The 18,562-nt window shown below is 45.2% G+C and overlaps 1 protein-coding gene across 3 annotated transcripts; it reads right to left on the bottom strand.

Moving 5' to 3' along the window:
* Positions 1–1,001: 1,001 nt before the first annotated feature.
* NABP1 (nucleic acid binding protein 1) lies at positions 1,002–17,606 on the bottom strand. 3 transcript variants are annotated; one of them, XM_053286122.1, is made up of 7 exons: positions 17,537–17,606; positions 16,668–16,843; positions 16,121–16,259; positions 9,018–9,089; positions 6,933–7,002; positions 6,555–6,624; positions 1,002–5,011 (listed from the first exon to the last, which is right to left on the bottom strand). In XM_053286122.1, the coding sequence occupies exons 1-7, from the start codon at positions 17,545–17,547 to the stop codon at positions 4,887–4,889; spliced, it is 663 nt and encodes a 220-aa protein (XP_053142097.1). In that variant the 5' UTR covers positions 17,548–17,606; the 3' UTR covers positions 1,002–4,886. The 3 variants fall into 3 exon arrangements, with proteins under 3 accessions (XP_053142097.1, XP_053142095.1, XP_053142098.1); XM_053286120.1 differs by having other exon boundaries at positions 1,002–5,083; positions 17,537–17,595; XM_053286123.1 differs by lacking the exon at positions 17,537–17,606 and adding an exon at positions 17,352–17,455 and having other exon boundaries at positions 1,002–5,083.
* Between the last annotated feature and the right edge of the window lie 956 nt (positions 17,607–18,562).

The raw sequence follows: 18,562 nt of genomic DNA, 5'->3' as shown, positions 1-18,562 counted from the left end.
AATCCACCATTTCATGAGCCTCTGTGGCTCGAATCTACATCTCCCAACTGAATTGATTAATTGGGAACTTCCTTGCAAACACAGAGAGACCAGCCACAAAAGGCAGTTTCCAGTAGTGTTCTCATAGCAACAGCAGTCCCTGAAGAAAGCATGGCATCCACCCTGCTTTGGCCAAGGAGTCATAATTTTAGAACTATCCTGAGTTGAAGAGTGGGGCATAGACGCACTTGCAAAATGCTCAAGATTCACACTGTCCTTGTTTCCATGCTAAAGCCAACTCGAACTGAGATACTACACTCCCCTCATGCATACATTGCCATTCCAGCTTTCACATGGGAGGGCTGCTTGTATGTGACCCCTACTTTCATGCCCCTTGAAATCAGGCTTCAGCTGTTCAGTTAGCACCTCAGAGAGGTTTCTTTACATTCTCTGTCGTCATTTGTTGCCTCTGAAAAACCAGTGTTAATTATTCAAATACTACAATTTCTCAAATGTAATTTTTAAGTGGGAGACTTGAAGGCCCACATCAGTTTATCTACAACTTTTCCCTGTTGGCTTCCTAAACATAGACAGGGTAGAGGTGCATTCTAATGAGGTGCATGAAAGTGCATTCTATCCAGCTGTGCTTGTGACTATTTCAGAGCAGATGGCTTCCTCCTAGCTGTTAGTGAGAGAGGCCTGCACTATCTTATTAAAGACAGCCGTGATGCTGATCACAGCAGTCCCCTGTGTAGCAAGGGACACAGATGCTCGTAGTGTGCCTTAACTGCTCCTTATGGACTAGCACAAGATGGTCTCTGCCTAAGCTATAATGCTGTGACTATACTGTAACTCCTGCATCATCCTACATATGAACACACATGCATGCTTAAGATCACTGGGTGAAAAATCACTACCTGCATGGTGAGGTGGGTGGGTCTGAATAATTTGGTTGAGTAATTTTTACAAGCATCCACAATGAGGCTAGTAATACTTTGCACATGAGTAGTTCGTTTACAGAGTTTCACTGTAGACCTGCTGATCTTTAGTAATCTTATTCTGAGATACATCCTTACTTTTGGGGGGCAGTGCATTTTAAGGGAACATGAAAGCATATCGCTGATTCTTGGCTTGCTATGCATTCTCCCAAAACAAGGGTAAGAGGGAAAACTCCCACATTCAATTAAGTTTTTGAGGCTCCAAAACAGAAGCCATCAGGGGACGTTTCTCTGCATGTACTATCTTTCTTTCCCATTGGGTGCAGAGGCCATTTGCCAAAGTTCTCTGGATTCTTAGGACCTACATAGAAGGTATTGGTACCCAACACAGAACTCTTATCTATATAGCCAGAGACATCCATAAGTTGAATAGAAAAATGAGTAGAATTTCCTCCTGTGCTCTTATTCCAAGTTTTCTTGGCTTGATACAGAGAGATTTTCCCCTTAAGGAAATAAAAAAGTGGTTAATCAAATGACAATAAGAAACATGAATTAAACTTTTTAAAAAATTTAAAAGTTACTGACCATGGATATTATGAAGATGTTCTTGGGTTCATGTAGCTGAGAAACAGTATTCCCCCAAAGCAGCACTGCCTTTATTTTAAAGCATCTCTTTAAACACCCAGGTATGGCAACATCTGCGACCACAGCCAAACAACTTTGCTATGGACCACTTTGTCACCTTTCCCATGAACTAGGATTTTGCACTGAAGGAACTTCTACATGGAAGGTTCCATGGGTGAGAGTTCTGGATCAGAATGCCAGTCACCAACAGAACACATTTAGTGAGTGGAGCTGCTGTATGTACCTTTGTCCATAAACTAACCACCACTGTATCAAAGAAGTGACAGCTCTAAATCCCTGCAACAGGAAGTACCTCATTAGGTGCTTCCTGTCTCTCCAGTACCATCACTGCTAGGAACAGCAGCAGGAAGCACCTTTATACGGGTACGTTGTAATTCCCTAATGAATAGCCAAGGTCTTCTAGCATCCATAGGCAACATTTGCTCATTGCAGCGTTCTTACAACAATTAGGCAGGTGACAGGCTCAACTACCACATGACTGTTTTAGACCATATAGGATTCAGCTACTAGAACCATGAACTACCCAAGGACAATTCAGAAATGATGGGGTCAAGTTCTTTTCTCATTAGAGGAGGGTACAAAATGTCTTGTTAGTACACAGATCCGAACATATTGCAAAGATCCTATACATGCATCGTAAAACCGAAACAGAACCCCTTACATGATTTCCAACTTTAGTTATGCTACTTAATGCTCAGAGAAACTATTGAATGATATGCAAGGCTAATAGTATTATCAGAGTCTTCAGTCCAATGACTTTTTACAAGCAATGTTTCTTGAGTTGGTTCTTGTATGTCACAAAGAGCTTCAACAGTTCTGCTGTAAGAAAGAACCAGCAGGCATGGCTCCTACTGCTCTACCACTGAAGGACTGCTTCAGAATTGCAACTTTCCCATGGAGTACCACTTACCAAGGCATCAACACAGGAGGAGGATGAAGGTCCATACTTTGTTGCTTTTAAAATTATTTACAGATCACCTAAAATGTAGGTCACCTAACAGCCTTCCTGACAAACATCTTGTGATCTCTTCCTGCCTGCCTGGTGCTCCCCAACAACTCAAAAAATGAACAGCCAACATCAGCTTTTACGTTTCATACTGGGAGTAGGATTGCCTTCCTAATCGCATATTGGCATGTATAAGTAAGCATCTCTTTCCCTTTCCATTCAGTATAAGTTTCTACAACTGCACAAAGTCTTCACAAAGAAGATGGACTATTCTGGAAAAGTGAAGCTTAAAAACAACACTGGGACCAAAGAGAAGTCTTCTAAAGCTTGCAGGTTAAGAATGGGGCCAAGTAACCAAGAACACCCCATTCCTAAGCAGCCTATTTGATCAGAAATAAGTTGATCGGATTTTTCTTCAAGTAAGCATGTAGTTAAAGCTAAACATATGCACTTCACAGCAGATATCTTTGGCTGAGGATCTTGAAAGGGGGTGGGGAAGGTTAGAATTCTTTTATATATGGTTAGTGCAACTTTTATTTATGAGGTCCGCTTCATGAAGAATATATAACAAAAGAGGAGGGGGAAATCCAGTCAGCCATCTTACAGTATTTTGAACCTATTTCAAATAAGGTCCTCAAATGTAGACTAGATAGAATTAAATCATTGGGTTGTTTGGTGCAAATACACACTGATTTATACAATACAGAAGAAACAGCACACATTTTACATGAGGAATAGGACCTCCAGAGTTCAAGCATTTTCTATCTTCTCCCTCTTAAAACAAAAAACGTAATAACTTGGGGGAGGAAATTGCATTAGCCACTGCAAGGCTGCCTTACTAGAAATCAAGATGATAGCCCTAGAAGCAAAACCAGTAGGAGTCTCAGCAAAAGGAGGCATTAGCACTACAAGTTTTGTTTGCAGCTCTTCATTTTAACACACTGTGGACCAGTTTATATGATCTGCAGAATAAAGTGATAAAGCATTCTCTGGATTGTACCCCATCAAGCTGTGGGTGTGAGGCTAAAGCTCCCATGTGAAGAGTGGGGCTTCCTGCAATGAGAGAGCTAGCATGTCAGGGAGAATAGTCCAGCTGAGCTTTCTGCCTGACATGAGGTCATTCACACAATCAAAAACTGAGTTCTACCCAAGTTTGGGAGCTGTGTGTGCTCCCAATTTCTGGTTGTGTAGAAGCAAGATAGGAGGAAAACCTGGGCAGAAATGATTGTGTGGTAGCAAGGTAGAAGGAAAAAGCTTCCCAGGTTTTCCTCCTACCTTGCTTCCACACAACCAAAAACTGGGAGCAGCTCCCAAACCTGGGTAGAGCCCAGTTTTTGATTGTGTGGATGACCTCACTGGTTTGTTTTGGGTTTTTTTGGTGTTTTTTTTAAATGTGCAGAGAATCACCCCCACCCCTACATCCCAATAAGGTCACATTCAAACCTGCTACCTCCACCTGCAGTTTAGAAGTGTGCTGCCTAGCAAGAGATTTGCCACTCGATTCCTCTCACTGTACACACTGGCCATTCTAGGAGCCCCACTGAGAACTCCAAATCACCACAAGCATTGTGAAGATCAGGATATTCTACTGTGACTACGGAAACCTTCCATCTCTGTGAAGGAAGAGGATTAGGAAGTCTCAGAAATTTACATTTCAGGAGTTTTAATTTGAAACTTTCTGCACCATGGGTTATATTGCCTGTACAGCAGGGATTACATTTTAAACTCTGTTTCCTCAGTATAAAAAAAAGTGGAAGTGGTTTGGCTTACTGTAGAAGATTTTGGTTTTTAATTGGACCCCGGAAATGCAGCGTGCCTGCTTTGGCAAGAGAAGTTTGACCCTCCCTATTCAAACACAGCTGCAAGCAACACAGAGAAAAGCGAACACTTCCTCTGCACTGATGGGTAGGCAATTTTATTAATGAGCCCTGCCTTTTTTAGAAGGCACCTTTGCCGCGGCTTCATTCACAAGTTCCCACTAACCACAATGGGAATCACAGAAGCAGAAAGGAGACAAGAACCATCTTAGGGCTGCGGGGCTGGCTAGTTCAAACTTGAGGCGGGGTGGGGAGGGGAGAGAATTCAGAAGTATCCAGCCCAAACCTGCTTTTGTTTTAGAACTCAAGATCTCATTTTCAAAAAGGAACCCCTGATTTTGCATCTACTGACCCTTACTTTTAAGACCTTTTCCTCCCACAGCTATGCAATATCGGCATCTTCACTGAATTTCCAGGAGGGATGAGTCCTCCTCGCCATACAACAGAAGGTAGATCCAGAAGGAAGGACAAACCTTTTCACAGTTAAACCATAAATAAAAGTGCAAGAAGTGTTCAAGTAGGGAATATCGTTTAGGCGGACTGTGTGGCATTTGGCTTTAGTCATCTTTTGGAGGCTCTGCGGGGATCCCTTCTGTTACTTATTGTGCTTGGAGGTGGGTGAGCATTATTAGATGGCACTGGCACGGACGCTGGGGCAGATGCCCGTCCGCTGGGTCTCCCAGTACCTGCATAGGGGGAGGCATGATTATAAGTAGTTGATAATCCACTCAGCTCAGGTCCCGTTTGCAAACCGTTACCTAAGAAGTAAATAAGAAGGGGGGAAGGGGGGGGAGAAACAAGACAGCATCAGAAACCCCAGGCTTTCAGGCTCCTGTTCCTTGGTACTGAAAATCGTTTCTGCTTCTAGTTGTCTATTCTCAACTAGGGAAGATTTAGCATTAGGCTGATTAGAGGCCTGGGAAGGCAGCTGTGAAAACCATGAAGTCCCAAAGGACAGCTTGCTTTTCCAAACACTTCTGTGATGGTAACCAACGCACAGAGCAAAGTAATTACAGGCTACTGTGGCTCAGCAAAGCTGCGTTGAAACCCAGACACTAACACACATCCTGGTGATGCCGGCCTGTAAAACTGGCACAGATGCTCACAGGAAATGAGAAGCAGAGAAACCAGCATGGGACTCAGCACCTATTCTCACTGCAATAGTAGGTGGCAACCCAAGATCATTTTATTAAGCAGTGACTTGCACTACAAGCAAAATGCTGATCATCTGTAACATCCACCCTCCTGGTGAGGAGAGTTTTACCCAGACCTTCCTTGCACTGTGTTTTCCCAGACAGCCAATGAGAGTGCAGTCTGGGAACACACAAGGCAAGGTCTCCTAACCAAGCATTTGTTGTGAGCCAAACGCAACTTCCCACAGGGCTGCGTGTCCACCACAGTATGCTACCACCTGAAAACAGTTGACTGACACCACCTACTTACAGCTGTGGAGGAAAAATATTATGGGGCCAGAGTCAAAGAAAAGACTGAGACTGCGTGGAATTTATGGCAGCTGAGATAAAACACAGTTAAAAGGCCAGAATAGACAGGGAGACTAAAAACACAAGAAGCGGTAAGTCAAGAGTGTACATATTTGAAGACAGTGCAGTAATAACAGATGTTATATATTTTATTGCAGGGACAGGCAACCTTGGGCACGACAGATGTTACTGAACGACAACTCCCCATCATCCCCAAACTTGCGGCTGGGGATGATGGAAGCTGTAGTTCAACAACAGCTGGAGAGCCAAAGGTCACCTATCCCTGTTTTATTGTCTGACCGAAAGCCATCACGTACCACCAAGAAAAGCGTTCATTTCAGTTCAACTGAACTGAAATGAACACCAAGAAAAGTGGGAGAGAGGGAACGACTTTGCAGGATTGTAGGTGGCCAGAATATCCGCCATACTCCTATTCGTAACTCCATTTGCACAACTTTACAACAGAGCGGTCAACTGCCCCGGAGTGCAGCACCGTCAACAGCATTTCTGAACAGCGCTAGGGTGCTGGTGGGGCTGTAGCCATCGGCATCCCCCCCATGCTTCATGTCAGCCACTTTGTGTATGCAAGGTGTAAAACAGTTCCTCCATAAATGGAGGTTGCCTGCTGCAGAGGGAAGAGCACCTTTGGATCCAAACTATACGGTTCCTGAATCTTCATTTCCACACAAAAAAAAGTGTTTTTAAGAGAACAAAACGAGTGCACCACTACTACCACCACACAACTTACCAGTTGGCCCAAAAGTACAAGTACTCAAATTAGTTGATGGAAGGGAATTGTTACTCTGCTCACCCTGTGCCTTGAGAGAAATGTAAAGAGATGTGTTAAGAGAGCCGGCCCATTCAAGAGCACAAAAAGGAATTGGGGTGGGGGCTGGGGGGGGGGAGAAAGGATTTGGCAGTGTATGCAAAAGAGACACCAAAGTTACCTCACCCCCAGCAAATCCCTATTCTTCTTTCTGCTACTTAAATGCCCATCTACTCCCACACAGGCAAAGCTTCCTCCTCCTCTTCTTTCTTTTTAAGAAAGGTCTGAGGGATTGCCTAAGCCTAGCTTGAAAGTGTCCAGGTGTAACACTCTGTAGGAAGCAGAGGAAAACAAACATACCCCTTTATGCCCAAGGTGATCCGAATTGGGTTCACTGAAGTTGGGCACTTCTGAGTACACCATGCAGAACCTGTCAAGAGAAACAAGCTGGTGAGAATTAAACATTTGGCTACAACTATTGCTGCAATACTTATCTTACTTCCATTTCCAGAGATGGGGGAGCAGTTCAGATGCAACCCGGAGCCAGAATTATATCCTGACTCTGTACCATGTCCCAAGCCTCAGGCACCGCCTTCCCACCCGCACAAGTCAGAAGAATCCCAACACTGGTTAGAGCAAGCCAGGGTCATTCATTACATTTGAAACCAAATAATATCCTGGCTTATTCTAGTCACAGTTCCAAAATAAAAGAGGATCTGGACCAGAGATTCAAACACCTTTTATTTCCAGAAATGCACACTTGAGTATGATCCTTTCTTGCTCCCAACAGAAACCACAGGAAGAGTCCTTCCTGATAACTTAATTCCATCCCAGGATTAAAACCCCAAGACATCCAGATCTCCTGTTTCTTCCTTCTCAAATGGTAGTCCGTAGATACCCAAAGCTTAGTACTCTGTTCACCTCCATGAATGACACATACTAACACTGCAACCCTAGGCACATTTACTTGGAAACTCCACTGAATTTAGCAAGGCTTACTTCTGTGTAAACAAGCTGAATAAGTTTAAGGAAGCCTAATGCAAAGAAGCATAATACAATGCACACTACAAATCTATAATTAGACTTGCAAAGTAGTTTCTACTGCCATCTACTTTCCCCTGTAAGTGTATATCCAATCGTCATGTACTACAGAATTGCACACCCAAATCTGGGACTATCTTGGTATTTCTCAAGCTTGAAAAAAATCTCCTGGCTCCAAGGTTGCTGTGGAGGGGTGGTTAAAAGCTATTTGACCCAGCAGGAACAATCTTGCATTAAGCCAAAAAATCTATAGGTCTCAAAGCAGAACCTACCATGCCTGCAATTACTATGTCTTTCATGCACCAGCTGCATTTCAACATTCATGGCTATTTATCTCTAACATCATGAGTAGTCAGTCATTTTGGAATCACAAACAAATTGTTACCAGAAATCCTCAAAATCCATGACAGAAACACATTATTCAAGATAAATATGTATAGCATTTTATTCTTGCAATAAAATGTGCCATATGATCCAAATTAAGCTACGAATGCAGTCATACAGGGCCCTGGGTAATGGCTGCTCTCTCTACCCTTCTACAGGTGTGATAGTTTCCCCCACTTTCTGCACTCATTCACACAAGCATGTACACCACTTGATTAGACAATGACTAGTAGCTGAACATGTGAACTGAAAAGCACTGCATTTCAAGTGATGACATGCATGTCTGCATGTGTGAACCAGCCCCGAGAGTACCTATCCAAGCTTGCTAGTACTCCCATAGCTCTCTTCTTTTCAGCTTTTGCATCTTGTCTCAGCAGAAGACTTATTCAAGTCAATGCCTATGCTAGTAAAGCAAACAAACAGTCTTGCCCATGGCACCTTAAACCATCATCATTATGACTCAAGAGACTGAACTAGATGGAGGAACAGGGGGAGTTTACCTTTACACCCCTAGAGAGGCTGGTTCCTCCAGGACAGGCTGGAGCTCATTACCAGAGTAGAGTGTGGAAGCTCGCATTGCGGCTGCCTCTACCGTACCTGGCCTGTGGATAGACAGAGGACTTCAGTTTTTGAGTGCTGCAAGTCCTTGAAAGTGGCAACGTGCTAACCCAACAGAGGAGACAGCTTATGGGGCTACACTTACCTGTCTACAGCTGTACTTGGACAAGGAACTCCAGCCAGAAGAAACCCATTCTAGGATGCATGGCTGATCCAAGTCAGGCAGATCAAATTGTCCTTTATAAGCAATCACAAGCACTTTTATTTGAGCTAGATGCAAGCCAAGGATCAGGAACCCTTTAGCAGAGAGCCTTACTAAACCACCAGAATAAAATTAAGTAGCAAGACCAGTTTGTGCACTTTTCTTCAAGGCCCACCAATGATGAATACATGCCATACCTACCAATCCGGCCACAAGGCTTCAAACAAGCATACCAAGTACATGTAAGTCAAGATACTCACTCCCCAATTTTCTGAAGATCGCCTCCCCTTCCAGTGTAAAGTGTAAGACATCCTTTCCACAGAGATGCATACCTAATCAAGAGAGCACCAACAGTATTAGAAGCACTGGAAGGAAAAATGAAGTCATTGTTCTGGGTTGACTTAGGGCGGAAACTTGGAGCAAAGTCCAGCCAAAGCTAAGCACATTTACATTCTATTGATGTCATTGGGGAGAACACAGGCTCAGCTCTCATTGGAATCAATGGCATCTAAAGTGCTCAACTATGATGAATTTTGCCTGAAGCATATGGGTTTGCCAATTCGTTCAGCAAATAACTGCCCTGTCAAAGAGCTAAAGTTGTTCTTCACACATTTATGTTCCCAGTGCTAGGCAGCTTCTCCTGTCTTTGTTTCAGAAGTATACATGAAAATTATCTACAGAAGTCTCTCTCTCTCTCTCTCTCTCTCTCTCTCTCTCTCACACACACACACACACACACACACACACACACACAATTTCTTTCAACTACCACCCATGTGAATTTGTCACCCAAGCTTGTGCTCAAGTACCATTTCCTCTGCCAGAAGCCCAAGATATAGAAAGCTTGATTTGCCTCATTTTAGAGCACATTAACCATTTTTTATATATCTAATCCTGCCTAATGGGTTTGGAACGAATACCATCAGCTTAACATTTTAATAAGTGCAAGATGTTGCTTAATTGTGGCTTCAATCTACTGGTGGCTCTCAGTAACGTTTGTCAACACATCCTCAAAATGTCTGTGCAAAAAGGGCTATAGAAAGACAGGGAGACTATTCACAAGCAGGGAGGAAACTGGGCTAAGGGAGCCCAGCCTGGTTTCCCTCGCATGTGTGAACTGCCGGAAGCTGTGCAGCTCCCAGCGGCTAGCCCGCCTAATTCCCCCCCCCCCCGTTAAACGAGGTCAGCAGAGCCAGTGCTCCACTAACCCCATTTTTTGGATCATGAGTCAGCATGGTGTGGCTCCACGCTGCGGCAACTTGTAAGGAGACCCCCAGCCGGGAGGCTAAAACAAGCCTCCCCACATGGGGGTCTCCCCGGAATACCCCACACACTTCCGCAAGGCATGCTGCAACTTCTGGGGGCCGGGTGGCCTCCAATCCCCACCACCCCTATTGGCTCCGTGACAGAGCCGGTAATCGTGTGGGGAGGCTAGCTGCTCGTGTGCGGGGACACTGGGCTTGATCCGCTCCCCACAACAAACCCCATCCTGCTCTCCACACTGCTCATGTGGAGAGCCTCAGGGAGTGTTAGTTATAGGCTCCGATACAAAGTTAGTGGCACTGAGATTCCATTGAAATCCAGGAGGCTTAAGTGAGTCGCAACTAACTTGTTCAATTGATTTCAGGGATGCTTAAGCATGCCTATATTTGATTTGATTGAGGTCATTGAATAAAGGCCAAAATTAAAGTTGTTGTTATTAACACCACAGGCTGCATCAAAGTGTGACAATTGTGACAACCCTGCAGGCTGCCCATCTGCTTTACTGCATCCTTTGGTTTGCCATCCATTTCCTGCATCATATAAGACCCAACCTAACAGATATCAGGCACAAATGTTAAGTAGTGGTGATATAGAAATAAACAGGCTTCCTATAATGAAGCCTATCATAGTACTAGCCAAACACATATTTAATAAAGATTCTTATAAGGCCCCTCAAATACAAAGTCTATATAGTGTATTTTGCCTGTAGAATTGTTTTACATTAACCTTTAAGACCTTTGTGCTTCGGTTTTAACCATCAGTCACTGGGAAGTTTTATCAATGCAAAGAAAAACGATGACCAAATAATGCACAAGGAAATCCTATTCTGCTCATCATTGCCCCTTAACTGCTTTTCCCATAACCGGATGAATTTCTGCCAGTCTTCCATTTCTACCTCACTGATCAAGTTTGGCCCTCAAGGGAAATACTCAAAGGCATTTGTCCACAAAGACAAGAAAAGGACTTGCAGAGATCCCCAAGCCAACGGAAAATGTCCTAGTAAGCACCCAAGATACTGAGGTCGTACGCACAACCTCCTGGCCACTGCTCCGAAGGGCTGCGGGGAAGGCAGGAACTCACCTGTCTTCCTGGCAGATGAGCAGCGGCTGTTCTTGCCTTTGCTGCACCATGCGCCCACACGAGGCTTTCTAGCTTTCTTAGATACAGTTAAGAATACTCAGCAGATTACAAAAACAGGTTGTCTTGGACACTTTTAAATGTTTATAGAGTCCTTTGCGTAGGCTAGTGTTTCTTATTTCAATTATATTGCAGGTAACTATAATGAAACAGTATCAGGAATATGCAAAACACACACCCCAAAGAAATATAAATTCTAATGCAAAGTCTGACTAAAACTTTTCCCTAAACTAAACTTCCCTTTTCCCTTGAACTCACCAAACTCCAAATGAGAATTCAAGCTTCCTGCCCTCCTGTCTTTCAAGGATCTGCAGAGTTATTTTCCTGCAGCCAAACTCCATGACCACATGTCCTCCAGTGTTCCCTCTAAGGTTTGCGCACATGCGTGCACTCACACATGTTTTTGATGTCCGCTCAGTTAATTTTAGATCCCACCCAGGTCGAATAAGGAAGGTCCTACTCTGAATGCATGAGTGCACACGCTACCTTGATACTGCCGCACAGAACAAAGCTCATTCCGCACACAGATGGGGGAAAAAAAATAGAGAGAACACTGATGCCCTCCTCTAACAAAGAATTCCCCTATTCCTGGTAACAGCTCTCTAGGCCCCACCTACCTGGCATGCTGATTGGCTGAGCCCTGGAGTTCACCAGCCTGTCAATCAAGATAGGGTTCACTTCCAGTTAACTCTTTAGGGAGAGGGGAGTCTGATCACTACAGCCTTATTGTCTGACTCTCAGTCACTGGGCAGCAGTGTTCCCTCTAACAGGGATTCCCAGATGATGTTGACTACTAGGGATGTGCATGGAACCACCGGGGGGGCGGGGGGCGGCTCAAAGGCGGGAGGAATACCTTTAAGGGAGGGAGCGGGTGCTCTGATCCCTCCCACCATGTTTTCCCCACCAGCACTACACTTTAAACACGCATCATTACATTTTAAATGCATGCACACACTTTAAACACATGAGCACATCGGGCATGCGACATGCACACACGTGTCGGGTTCTTCCGGTCCGACGAGGCAACAGGGCAGCAGGGAGGTACACTGCCACCCCTCCAGACCCTTTTAAAGTGCAGCGCCAGCGGGGGAAACTCGGCAGGAGGGGTAAGAGCACCCTCCCCCACCACCTTTGAACTGGCTGAACCGCAGGTAGTTTGAACATGTTTGGAGGCTCATAAAAGGGCCTCCAAACAGGTTCATGCACATTCCTATTGACTACAATTCCCACAATACCCAAGCAAAAGCCATTGCAGCTGGGGATTCTGGGAGTTGCAGTCAACAACATTTGAGAATCCCTGTTAGAAGGAACACTGCTGCTCAGAGTAGGTATTTAACTTGTTTGACACTGGTAAGATGTCTACATATTCCTAAGACTTTAGTGTGGACCGATGACACAGATGTTCCAAGACATTTTGGAACTTGTTTGGACATCTTATCAGTGTCAGTTTAGCTATCTACTCTGCAGCAGCACCATCACTCACATATTAGTTCTACTAAGGTGATGCAAATGGAAAGTGAACTTCACATTGTTTTGTGCCAAGCTGTAACTTGAGGAGCTTACAAGATATCCTAAGGGTGAAATTTCAATACATATGAATGTGCAGATACATCGGCAATCCAGGAGGTCCAAGATGGCCCTAAATAAGCAGCCATGATTCTGTCTTACACAGAACCCAAACATCATGTCCTTGATACACTGTGTACTTTATTGCCACATTTGTAGCCAAGTGAGTAGATGTATTTGAGGTTATCCTGACCCTCACAACAATCCCATGTGATATGTTTGGTCAAGAGGGGAAGTGATTAGCCCAAGATCAGTCAGTTAATTTCCTAGGGGAACAGGAGTTTGAACCCAGAGGTACTTGGTCCAATTCTAATGCTATTCACTACAACATACTGCCTGCCTGCATGGCGCTGTGGATGTTGCTTGGCCTTGGTCACAGTGCCACCATACACTGCAGCAGTTAGAATCACTTGTTCTAAAGGAAAGCAATAGTGACTATTAGCTTCCTTGGCAGGGTCTTGAGTGAACCAGGAGAACTGCCATCACCATGTAAAAAGAGAGCAGTCCTCTGATTAGCATAACAGACTTGGGCAAAGGTTTTTGGTGCACAGCTCATTTTTTGAATGTATAATGTCGTTGCACTGCTTTCATGGTTCCCATAGGTAATGCTTCCTTGCAAGATACTCATCACCCGGGCAAACAAAATGTGGTGTGTAGAAACATAGCGGGGGCAGCTCTTCTGCAGGGAAAGATGGTGGGCCTTCCCACTCTTTAAACAAGCAGTAAATGTGTGTACAAGTGTGTATAAGCACAAGGGGTGGGGGACACTAGCAAACTTTACTTGTCATGTGTGAAGGGATCATGTTTTCCTTTCCTTTAGGAACAAACTGTTTAATTTTTATTTTATTTTATGAGATTGTTTTTACTTTATTGTGAAATCTTAACTGTTTTTTTACTCTGTTTGATACTGTGTTTTGATTTCTGTAAACCGCCTAGAGATGTACATATCAGGCAGTATAAAAATATGAGAAATACGTAAATAAAACTGACTAGACGTTAATGGTGGGGCACTGCTGGTGTCCATCCCTTTCTAGAGCGACAGTGCAAGCAGGACATACTCAGCCAGGAGAGAGGTGCAAGCATTTGGGAGGGCATGGTGTCTCAACATCTTCACACCTACTTGGCACTTCAAAATGGTTTTTGATTGCTCAAAACAGCTCATATACAATTTCATATCGTATGAACTTGTTCATATATGAAGCAGTTCATATTCAATGTTTCTCTCATGATACAGGACAGAGAGCGACTCTACCAACTTGAAAATGTTAAATTGAACTCATCTGCTGTGCCAGCTATTGAGAGTGCAGGTAAATGCAATTTGAGGTTTCAGAACTTTTAGAAAATAATTCAACATGGCAGCTGCTTTGGCCTGCAGATGCTCCTCTAGACCATTGTTTCTCAACCACCGGTCTGTGGACCAGTGCCGGTCCGTGAGGCATTGGGTACCAGTCCGTGAGGCATCACTAATAAAAACCACCCCCTCCAAAAAACAAAAACAAAAAAACCATGGGGGGCCACCGGGAGCTCTCTGGATAACATTCATTAATTCATTCATTCCTTGAAATGAACATTATCCAGCAGAGAGGGCTGCCTGGAAATGAGCTCCGTAGAACTGCCCAAAATTGTTTTTTTGGGAGGTGCCTGGGGGAGGGGGCGACCCCCTTACTAACTGCTGGTCCAGGAAACTGCGCATGAATAATGTACCGGTCCATTCCAAAAACATTGACAAACACTGCTCTAGACTGCATTTGTTAGACATGAAAATACAGCACACTGTAATAGAATTTGATGCTTTTAGTGTTATTTGCTTCCCTTCATAATAAAGCCAGCCAGCCTCTTGGTTTTGCTTGACGGTAACTCATTGAAGGAGGAGGCAGAAAGAGCTGATTGCCAAAGAAAAATGATCTGTTAAAACTTGCACATGACACTGGCCCCTAATATATCACATTTCAGAAGGAGCATACAACATGTTTGTGTAGTTGGTTCTATACTGCTTCTTTAAGGAAGCCAGGCCATAGTCTTTATTATCCAAAAGGACACGTTTCTATGGATCCTACTCTACAGACTGTATTCTGCCAAAGCAATGCAGAAGAGGTTGGGAATAGTTATGTTTTTGCAAGTGGTCACATTTTGCAATGGTCACACATTACATTTTGTAGGCACGCACCTAAGATGTATTACAGTGCTAAGGGGGATGTTTGCAAATGCATGTGTCATACAGGGACATTCAGCCCGGTGCCATGTTTAACTACAGCTCCCTGTGGAATGCATAGCAAGGACCAAACTAAATGTTACAATGAAAAATTCATATGTATGAATTGGGTAGCCACTGAATTAATATAAAACAGGAGCTGAGAGGGGGCCTTTAAAGAGCATCAAGGACAGGCAGGAGGCAGAAAAGCTGAAGCATCTCCCACCTCCACCCCCCATCTGCTTCATCCAAGCTGTTTTTCCTTCTGTTTGGAGAAAAACAGCTGGGTAGAGAAGCATACATAGGATAAGGGGTTTTGCTCCCTCCACTTGCTCACACTGGGCTCCAGGTCTCCCCTCCCTTTTAATAAATTTATGACCCAACATGGTAATACTGCTAGTCTGGCCCTCCATGGAAAATCCAGCTTTGCCTCTGCATAGCATGTCTAATGGCCCACAGCCTGCCCAAGTGTAAAGGAAGATTTTAAAAAGAAAGAAAGAATTTATATGAAAAGGGGGGGGGGTCTTTTAAGAGTAGAAGCCACCACCTTTAAGGGAAGAGTCACCTATGACTGTAGTCAAGAAAGGCTGCACTGCAGCACTGCAGGGCAAACTGAATGATGGTAGCAGACCCCTTTGCTTGAACTTAGAACTGCCCCAGCCACAAATATGTACAGCCAAGGAGAATGTATGTAGTATATCTGCATTTTAAGAGGAAAAGAAGGGGGTGAGGGAGAGGAGTCTAATGCCTGCCATTTACTTCCCCATAGTCCACCCCCACCCACCCACCACCCACTTCTGCTTTCACTTCTGGTACCAGAGCACTACTGAAGAGAACAGCACCTGCCAGGAGGAGTGAGTAAGCACACTCCATCCGTGTGCTTTTGCTCCAAAATTCAGAAGCATGCATGCAAACATACTCTGTGTGATGATGGTTCAAACAGCTTTGCTGTCAGCACATCTGGTTTGGTCAAGTGAAGAGTTCCAGCTCCCATTCCCCTCCCTCCTGCATTGGTGACTACACTAAGGGAGCAAGAGAGAGGCAGACACACACACAGGCTGAGTCAGACCTCACCCTCCCTATCACATGGTGCTGGGAAAGTTAATAGGAACACTCTGTCACCACACAAGTTGCTTCCACAGCTAACGAAGAGGCTGGGCTAGGCTCAAGCTCAGGCTTGTGTCATTCTAACGCCACATTACATACCCTTTGGTCAACCGAATAATGTCGCCTGGCTGGATGAGACTGCCAAGTTCATCCCACACGGAGATGGTGATGCTGCCTGTCTTGTCAGCTACTTTACACGACCTCACCTCGTGCCCATCTTTGGTTTTGGTAACTCGCCCTGTATAGGAGAGGCAAAAGGGGGGGAAGAAAAAGAAAGAAAATGAGATCAGTATCACTAACTAACAACTTGCTTAAAAGAAAAGGTTTGCTTAGACATAACCTGATCTAGGACGGATAAGCAAGGCTATCCTTAAAATAAAAGGGGTGGGGAGAGATGTAGAGTCATAGAGTTTAAGACATTACACCCATAGACACACATTTCGGGATCCACTCTCTGGTGGCTAAAGCAGTGGTGGGGGCAGTCTGCTCAGGGGCAGGAGCTGAAGGGAATCTTGAGCCCTTTCCCTGGAAAGCGACCACGTGTCACCAACTCACATGTAGCTGCTGAGCCAAGAATGGGGAAAGGGGCTGGGAGGACAGGAAGGAGGAAGAGCAAACAAATATGGTTTCAAGGGACCCAACTTACCGATCTCCAGCACAATAAAGACGACATTTAAGTTTTTCAGTCCGGGCTTTATGTCTTTTATGAAGAAGTATGTTTCATTTGCCATGCTCATGCTGCTGTTCAGGAGGACACAGGTGCTGCTAGGGCAGACTGAGCAGGACAAAGCATCCCTTAATGGAAAGGGACACTCGGGAGAGCTGCAGTGTGGGAGGAGGAGGAGGGGGAAAGATTTGAGTTTGACCACCGGCCCTTCAACAAGATCGCGTGTACACTCTTGGGAGGTCGGGGTGGGGAGCGGATTAAATGCCGCGTTGATTTGTTTTTTTAGTAGACAAGGCGGCACACGCGGCGGAATCCCCTTCCCTGTAAACTCGCTTCTCCCCGTTTCGAGTAGGGAAGCTGCTCAAAGAGTCTTTTAAGGCTGGTGGATGAAGGAGAATTAAGGAGCCTGGGCACTGTGATTAAACAGGCACGGACTTCGGCTAGCTTCAGCTGCTGCCGCCCCTACTGGTGAAATGCGAGAGGCACCTTCCAGACTCCTTTTTCCTCCCCGCTTCTCACTGCACTGCTTCCCCACAAAACTAGAGCCCTCGCCTCTTATTTTACAGTAACATGCGAGCAAAGCGCTTCCCTCCTCCTCTGCTTGACCGTCCACCCTCTGGTCGGCTCCCCGACCAGGACCACTGTTTTCACATAAGAACACACCCACGTCCTCTTCGAAACGCTCCCCTCTGTATAAAACAAGCATGTGCTGCACTGTCCTTTTATAGTCAGGCGGGCGACTCCATTTTCCTGGCACTGAGGGGGGGAACCGGAACAAAGCAAAAAGAAATGGATAGGAAAGGAAGCGAAGAGCTGGAAACAAGCACAGCGGGTGAAGCGAGCTAAACCTGCGTTGCATCAATTCGGGATCGGGAGGTTTCCATGTTGTGACTGGCACTGAGGAGATACAAGGCAAACGTTCCCAGAGAAATGGAACCGTCCTTGGAACGCGGAGACACCAGAATGGAATTGAATGTGACAAAGTGCCCCGTGAGCGGAGCTGATTGGTTAGCTGGGATTCTTTTGTCCTCTGACCTAGAATATTTACACTCCCTCACCCCTCCCCTTCTCTCTCTTCTCCCTGACTGGCTCTTGGGAGCGGGTCAGAGCCCGTCTCGCCAAAGGACAATACTGCAAGATCATCATGATCTTCGCGGCAAGGATCACAGAATATATGGCGATTTCTGCTTTGAATGCACAGCCCCACTTGGCCTCTTAGCGCGAGTAGAGAAATGTTTCCTTTAATTCGCCTTTAAAAGAAGACTCCTTCGAAAACAGTGATGATAAGGAGACTCACTCAGCAGGATTTCGTGATCAGGCTTTTTTCTGTAGTTATTTACGTAGATGTGCTTTTCAAAAGTATACAAGGGTTTATATGTAGCTGAGAGTTCCGGGGATCAAAACGTAACCTATAGTCTGAGGAGGAAAGAGGAAGAACTGAGTGCTTGAGGCAGGTAACCCCGCACGAATCACTGTAGCCTGATTCGATTTGCTAACACCTCTGGCCACTGATAAACAGAGAGACTTGCTTCCCTAATATTGAAGGGACAAACTACGCCTTACCTGGAGAAATCGGTGATTGATTGGCGGCTTCCCCATGAGGCAAGGCTCGGTGGCAGGCGGCAAGTGTGCCACGGGCCAGTTATTGTGGGCATTCCCGCCCTGCACCCCTATTATGGGCATCAGCCATTTGCCTGCTGCCCCTGCCTCACCCATGCTGCCACCCCTGGCCTTATTCCAGTGCCCCCCTCTGGCTGCCTGGGGCCCGCGCATGTCACTGCTTGCTCTATCAGGCAGTGTCCATGCACCCAGTTTTGCCAGCCCCTGTCTCTTAGTGCCACCACGCTCCCCCTTTCCCTTCCAGGGGAGACTTG

The sequence above is a fragment of the Hemicordylus capensis genome, chromosome 1, assembly GCF_027244095.1.
Source record: "Hemicordylus capensis ecotype Gifberg chromosome 1, rHemCap1.1.pri, whole genome shotgun sequence".
Taxonomy (NCBI): Eukaryota; Metazoa; Chordata; class Lepidosauria; order Squamata; family Cordylidae; genus Hemicordylus; species Hemicordylus capensis.
The sequence above is the reverse complement of the archived record's forward strand: the minus strand, read 5'-3'. Positions and strand labels throughout refer to the sequence as shown.

Bases quoted from the DNA above. Each gene is read 5' to 3' on its own strand.
- NABP1 (XM_053286120.1), bottom strand. The intron at 16,260-16,667 runs GTAAGTTGGGTC...TCTCCTATACAG, and splicing joins CTTTATTGTGCTGGAGATCG to GGCGAGTTACCAAAACCAAA. The intron at 6,625-6,932 runs GTATGTTTGTTT...ATTTCTCTCAAG, and splicing joins ATCACCTTGGGCATAAAGGG to GCACAGGGTGAGCAGAGTAA.